Source organism: Lolium perenne, chromosome 4, assembly GCF_019359855.2.
Source record: "Lolium perenne isolate Kyuss_39 chromosome 4, Kyuss_2.0, whole genome shotgun sequence".
Classification (NCBI taxonomy): domain Eukaryota; kingdom Viridiplantae; phylum Streptophyta; class Magnoliopsida; order Poales; family Poaceae; genus Lolium; species Lolium perenne.
This window is the reverse complement of record NC_067247.2, coordinates 4,755,358-4,762,140: the sequence shown is the minus strand read 5'-3', so window position 1 is coordinate 4,762,140 and position 6,783 is coordinate 4,755,358. Positions and strand designations below refer to the sequence as shown.

The window sequence follows — 6,783 nt, the reverse complement described above, 5'->3', positions numbered from 1 at the left end:
GTTAAGCGAAACTGGCATGGAAGTACTCGGTGTGTTTTCTGTCAACATGACGAAACTATTAAACACCTCTTCTTCTGGTGCCGTTTTGCGAAATCTATATGGTCAATCATCCAAGTAGCGTCTACCCTGTATCCTCCGACTTGTGTGGCCAATGTTTTTGGCAATTGGCTTCATGGTATCGATCCAAGGTTTAAGTTGCTTCTTAGGGTGGGGACGCTTGCAGTTATCTGGACGCTTTGGCTAAGTAGAAATGACAAGATTTTTAACGATAAAAATTTCTCTACTTTGCAGGTTGTCTACAGATGTACATGTATTCTCCGTTTGTGGTTACCTTTTCAGCGAGTGGAGAACCGATACCTGTTTACGGAGGTCTGTACAAGGTTGGAGGCTGCCGCGAGGGATACTTTTTTTCTACATGGGTGGCAGCATAGTCTACGGATTAAAGCTCCACCCATACCTTAGGCGTCTTATGATTCATCGTTTCGATATGTAATTCGCCTAGTTTTTATTTTCAGACTTTTGACTCGAGACATATAAACGGCTGTGTGCATCTTGGTTATGCAGAGGCTGGGTGTAATTGCTTTTCAAAGTAATAAAACATCCATTATCGAAAAAAGTATATATATTGGTAAGCAAAAATAGGAACATGTGTAAGTGAAAAGCGCAAGAGCCCGGAAGATATTTTGAGGCAGCCTAAAAAAGGAGTGCATAGTCCACACTTTCATTATGCAAAAATAGCAGGCGCTGGCTGGCTATTTCTCGTGAGGGTTTGTTCAGATGTGGAGTTGTCCAAGCAGAATAGCAGGCACGGTGGCTTGTGTCTCCTGTGCGTGGCGCCAAACATCCCGCTCTCAAAAAAAAAATGTAGAGAGAGAAACAGATAGTACATTACATAGCAGAGAAAAAAAGAGTGTGCAGAGAGAGATGCAGGGGAGATGGAGGAAAAAAAACAGAGAGCGTTCCGAGTATAAAAAGGCAGGGAGAGAGGGGGTCAGGCAGACTTGAGTCACCACCCTCAGCTCCTCTTCTCCTCCAGTGCAGGATCCTCGAGCTCGAGATCACTCGCCTGGCTCATCGACTAATCCTCCGGCGATCTTTGAGCTTGACGAGCAATCCACACTCTGCTTCTTGCAGCACAGCGCGCGTGCTCTGCTTCCTGTCGATCATGGTGCAGCCTGTGTTCGACGCTGCGTTGCTGTCTGGGCAGTCGGACATCCCGTCGCAGTTCATCTGGCCGGCGGACGAGAGCCCGTCCCCGGACGCCACCGAGGAGCTGCACGTCCCGCTCATCGACATCGGGGGCCTCCTCTCCGGCGACCGCGTCGCGGCCGCCGAGGTGACGCGCCTCGTCGGCGACGCCTGCGAGCGCCACGGCTTCTTCCAGGTCGTCAACCACGGCATCGACGCCGAGCTCCTGGCCGACGCGCACCGCTGCGTGGACGCCTTCTTCACGATGTCGCTCCAGGGCAAGCAGCGCGCGCTCCGCCGGCCCGGCGAGTCGTGCGGCTACGCCAGCAGCTTCACCGGCCGGTTCGCGTCCAAGCTACCGTGGAAAGAAACGCTGTCGTTCCGCTCCTGCCCGTCGGAGCCGGACCTCGTCGTCGAGTACATCGTCGCCACCCTCGGCGAGGACCACCGCCGCCTCGGGTAAGAAAGAAGCGTCAAATCTTGACAGAAACAGAACACCAGAGCAGAGACATAATGAGCAAAAGCTGACGAGAACACCTTGAATCTTTTGCAGGGAGGTGTACGCTCGGTACTGCTCAGAGATGAGCCGACTGTCGCTGGAGATCATGGAGGTGCTGGGTGAGAGCCTCGGTGTGGGGCGGGCCCACTACCGGCGCTTCTTCGAGGGCAACGAATCCATAATGCGGCTCAACTACTACCCGCCCTGCCAGCGGCCCAACGAAACCCTGGGCACCGGCCCGCACTGCGACCCGACGTCGCTCACCATCCTCCACCAGGACGACGTGGGCGGACTGCAGGTGCACGCCGATGGCCGCTGGCTATCCATCCGGCCCAGGGCCGACGCCTTCGTCGTCAACATCGGCGACACCTTCATGGCGCTCTCCAACGGCCGCTACAAGAGCTGCCTCCACCGCGCCGTCGTCAACAGCCGTGTGCCCAGGAAGTCGCTGGCCTTCTTCCTGTGCCCGGAGATGGACAAGGTGGTGGCGCCGCCGGGGACGCTCGTCGACGAGGCCAACCCGCGGGCGTACCCGGACTTCACGTGGCGGGCGCTGCTGGACTTCACGCAGAAGCACTACCGGGCCGACATGAAGACGCTCGAGGTGTTCTCCGACTGGATCCAGCAGGGCCACCAGCCAGCCGCCACGACGACGACGACATAAGATCAGAGGACGTACACTGCTTCTGCTTCTCTGCATCTGCTAGCTTGTTGTACGTAGCTCCACCATTGATTCAGCTGAGAGTGTGAGAAGAGACGCTCAGCCATATCGATCGATATTGCAATGCTATTAAAGCTTAATTGATCTAGACGACGTTTCACAAGTTTACAAGCATGAACGGCAAGATTTTCCAAGTTGATTAGTATGCCAAAAATTGAGCTGTTGCTTCTCACACGGAGCTGAGGTGAGCTCATGTCATGAGGTTGTTTGTCGTGGTGTGGCGCTCATGCATTTGTTTCTGTTTTGGCGTTTCCTCTGACTTTTCTATTGGTTAGCGGCCATGTAGGAGTAAGTTGGTGGACAACGTAGGCTGGTGACTGGACATCGCTTGCCTGCCAACACCCATGCATGCTATTCCTAGCTCCCTCTTACGGCTGTGAGAGGAGATCTGTGTTCCAGCCTCTGCATCGAAACAAATAAATTTATAAAAGGTGATATACTAATATCAAGAAATATATATGATAACTTCGTCTGTTCCAAATCAAGTAACGAGTTTTAACATAACCGAACATACACGCTAAAACACGTCTAGATATATGCGTATATAGATCAAATCTGACCGAATATGTGTCAGTTAATTTGCAATGGAGATGGTACAAAACTTCAATTTTTTTTTGCAACAATACAAGCAGAGACATGGAAAATGCACAAGGCCGAAAGATTGGTGTTCCAAAAATCTAGAGTTATTTACACTTTTGGTATCACCATACGTGTTACATGAAGGTTTATGCCCTTTGCCCAAATCCCCTTTCTGCCGCATTGATTTAATTATTTTTTCCGCCACTAACAGGTGGGACCTGCATGTAAGACAATACTAAGTTTACTTTTGTTGGAAAAAAATATTAGGGACCCCTATGCAAAAATTTACAACACTACAGATTGATTAGGTACATATTTGCCCGCTCAATATAAGTTGTGATACCTCTAGTGCTCGGTTTGCAAGTTGTGGTACTAAAGTGCATATCTAGTACAAGTTGTGGTACCAAAAGTGTATATAACTCACTAATTAACAATGGATCAATCCATCACAAATGACATGACATGTACATAAGAAGAAGAAATTCCAATAAACAACCTCATTGTGGGTAGATAAAGATTAGATTAGCCTCACGCAGAGGATAATAAGCTCATCAGAATACTATGCAGGAGCGCCTTGCTATGGATATTGGGTGCAACCAACTGGCAATGGTAGTCGGGAATTTTACAGCCGATGCGGTTGGCGTGCTGATCGTAGGTTAACATGATGATGCAAAGGCGTTTCATGCTAGTGGTTTTTAGATGGCTTGTTTTTGTAGCAACTTTGGGTGATCCATGAGCTGTAATAAGTTTCGAATTTCTGTTTTGCTAGTTGTTATAACTGAATGCTTTTAATAAAGAAAGCCGCATGCATCGATTGATGCATAGGCTAGGAATGCCCCATTTCAAAAAAAATCAGAATACTATGCAATGCCAGACAGAGTCATGCGGAGGAATTAAGGTACTAATCCAGCAACAGGGAACATATAGACAGATGGATACATAGATGGATGGATGCAAAGAATGTGAAGTTGATAGATATATAGCTAGGTGGAATGAACGGAAACGAACGAATAAAAGAGAATTGAGGGAGACAGGGGAGGCATGGGCAGGGTCGGTAGCAACCAAATGAACTCACGCCCATCCAGTTCTATCCGGCTGGTACCTGCTACAGTACCTCCCTGCAGCACAATCAATGCCAAGGGGTGCGGAGTCAGCAGCAGGGTAGCAGCCATCGTAGAAGCCAAATCAAATTTACAAGTTCGTTTCAGTTCTCTCTCTCCGGGCTACCGCTGCCTGGCTGCATTCGGCAGCAGAATCCCCCCACCATATCCCTTCCAATGCGCCCTCTGTCCCGCCGCATGCATGCACTGAAACAAACAGACTTGAATTGTATTTTGGGCCCATATGCCAGGTTTTTTTTGTATCATCTTGGCGTTGTATACAGGCTTAGGTGTCAAGTAGGATCCCACTTATGATCCACTTCTCAACTTGTATCTTTCTTTTCTTGATTCATGCTGAGCTCCAGGCACAACGGGCTAGAGACGATGTTTGGTTGCCTGCATGAGGAGATCTAAGTGCGCGGAGGGAGATCTTGTTCGGTTGTGCGTGAGGGAATTGTGGTGATGTCCAAATGTAATGGCTATGGAGGATTCATACTATATGTTAATGAGCGGAGCCAGCTCCGGCGACACTGGGCATGCAGCTACCAGAGTTCGTCCGACGATTCTCCTTTGTGGATTAGTCTAATTACTATCATCTTGGCGTTGTACACAGGCTTAGGTGTCAAGTAGGATCCCACTTATGGTCCACTTCTCAACTCAACAACCAAAAGCACCACGAATTCAACTTGGCTTAGTTGGGAAATGTCCGACGTTTGTGTCTTCTTGAAATATGACTGAGGGTGCTTTAGGATTTGGGTTGGCTAGCCCATATGCTCATATAAACTAACAAATATTACTCTCACCGTCGTAAAAAATATGCCGTAGGTTTATTCAAATGAAATGTACCTAGACACTATTTAGTGTATAATACACCTAAATTTAAAAAGCAGATTTGGTGCGCATGAGCACGAGTGCTTTTTCAGTTTTTAAAATATTTAAAAACTGTACATTTGCATTTTAAAAAAATGTCACATTTATTCCACGAATACCTATACATGTCCTGAATATTCGTGCGAAGTTTCGATAGAATATGCATTGTATTTTGAGCTACATGGAAAAAAAAAGTTTGTGGGTACGTATAGTGGTAGATATTTGTCAGAAATTTGTCTATTTTGTATAGCTCAAAATATAACATATTTTTTTCCAAAATTTCTACCGTACATTCGAAATGTTTATATGCATGTAGGTATTTAATTTCAATTTTTTAAAATCCAAAAAATATGATTTTTGGAAATCAGGAGCACTGGTGGTCATGTGCCAACACTTTTTGCTAAATTTAAACAAATTTACAACATCCTTTTTTCAGAGCGGAGAGAGTATCAATGTTTATACGGGCTACCAAACACCCTCCTTCATACGTAGTATCGTGGAAAGGGTTGTCGTGTTCCTCACATTCTTCTCGCTCTCTCTCAAATTTGAACTCTCTTTCTCTTCTCTCCCTATTGATGCTTCCACGCGGCCATTGGCGCCTACCTACCTGACCAGCTGAGATCCCTCTCTCTAAAACTCTCTTGGCCTCATTCTCCCTCCCTCCACTGTAACGTACCAGTCCAAATTGATGTGCAGACGACAAACGGCGGAATTCCCTATGAAATCTTTTTCCTTGCGTTGGATGGACCCCCTTCATATTCTCTTCCTTTCATTTTCTAGATCCATTGAACATCTCTCTCACTCGTTTTTTCACATGACCTTCACTTGATCATGCTGGCAGTGCAAGAATAGTCGTAGGACACTGTGCTGGAGCTTCTACACGTGTGGCATGCGCATGCCTGGAATTGATCGATCTTGGGTGCAGTGTCCACTTGTAAGTCATGACGTGGCAGGCAGTAGAAAACGTGGCAATATGTTATGTATACGTGGCACATTGCACTTTAGTTTTGTCCACGTATACTAGTCAGCATGCATGTTGTAACCTAGCCTAGCTTAGCCGACATGCATGATGCCATGTATTGCCGTATGCACAGCAACCCCGCTACTTGTCGCATGCTGCTACTTCCTCCGTTTTATATTATAACTAGTTGATATCCCGCGCGTTGCGGCGGAAATTTGTGGAAGCGTTGCTGCGGAAATTTGTGGAAGAATTAGAGCTAATTTGATTAGGATAATTCAGGGAATATTAACCATTTTTGAACTTTGGATGATGGAAGTAACATCTGAAATGTGAAGAGGTACTACTATGACATTATGAGAATAGGATCACACGACATTAATTATTTGTCTAACTATGATGTTAATGTCTTTGTGCCATCAAGAAATAAATTAAGCTCTCAGCCGCGCACATGAGTTTTTCTAACTCGTGTGATCTCTCAACCATTCGTTGCTCGTGGCTATATTGCAGTCTGCGATGGCCTAACTCAACCACTCCATCGCGAGAATGCTTGAATGAACCCAGTGCCATCATAGGCCAAAGAAAAAAAGATGGGTCCCACTGCAGCCGACGAACTCATGTTTACAGAGCAACAGTACAAACATAAATACACACTCTCTGGTTTTAAGTTTAACCATGCGATTCAGCGATAGCTCGACCCCATCTGCGGCGGACGGGGCGCTGGCGTTCTGATCTTTGTGGGAGTCAACCTGCCGCCCGACGTGCCGAAGTTCCTGCAGTACTTGCAGCTGTTGGGGAGAGAAAACTAATCTTCTCTCATACATTAGCGGCGGGCCGGCGGCATGCCGGGCCAGAGGTGGCGACTCTT

The 6,783-nt window shown here is 47.1% G+C and overlaps 1 protein-coding gene across 1 annotated transcript; it reads left to right on the top strand.

Annotated features, from left to right (window-relative positions):
* Nucleotides 1–1,016: 1,016 nt before the first annotated feature.
* Nucleotides 1,017–2,547, top strand: LOC127349387 (gibberellin 20 oxidase 1-D). The gene is made up of 2 exons (XM_051375128.2): nucleotides 1,017–1,647; nucleotides 1,742–2,547. Exons 1-2 carry the CDS (start codon nucleotides 1,166–1,168, stop codon nucleotides 2,349–2,351), a joined length of 1,092 nt encoding a protein of 363 aa, XP_051231088.1. The 5' UTR covers nucleotides 1,017–1,165; the 3' UTR covers nucleotides 2,352–2,547.
* The last annotated feature ends 4,236 nt before the right edge of the window (nucleotides 2,548–6,783 follow it).

Bases quoted from the DNA above. Each gene is read 5' to 3' on its own strand.
- LOC127349387 (XM_051375128.2), top strand. From the start codon at position 1,166: ATGGTGCAGCCTGTGTTCGACGCTGCGTTGCTGTCTGGGCAGTCGGAC. The intron at 1,648-1,741 runs GTAAGAAAGAAG...AATCTTTTGCAG, and splicing joins GAGGACCACCGCCGCCTCGG to GGAGGTGTACGCTCGGTACT.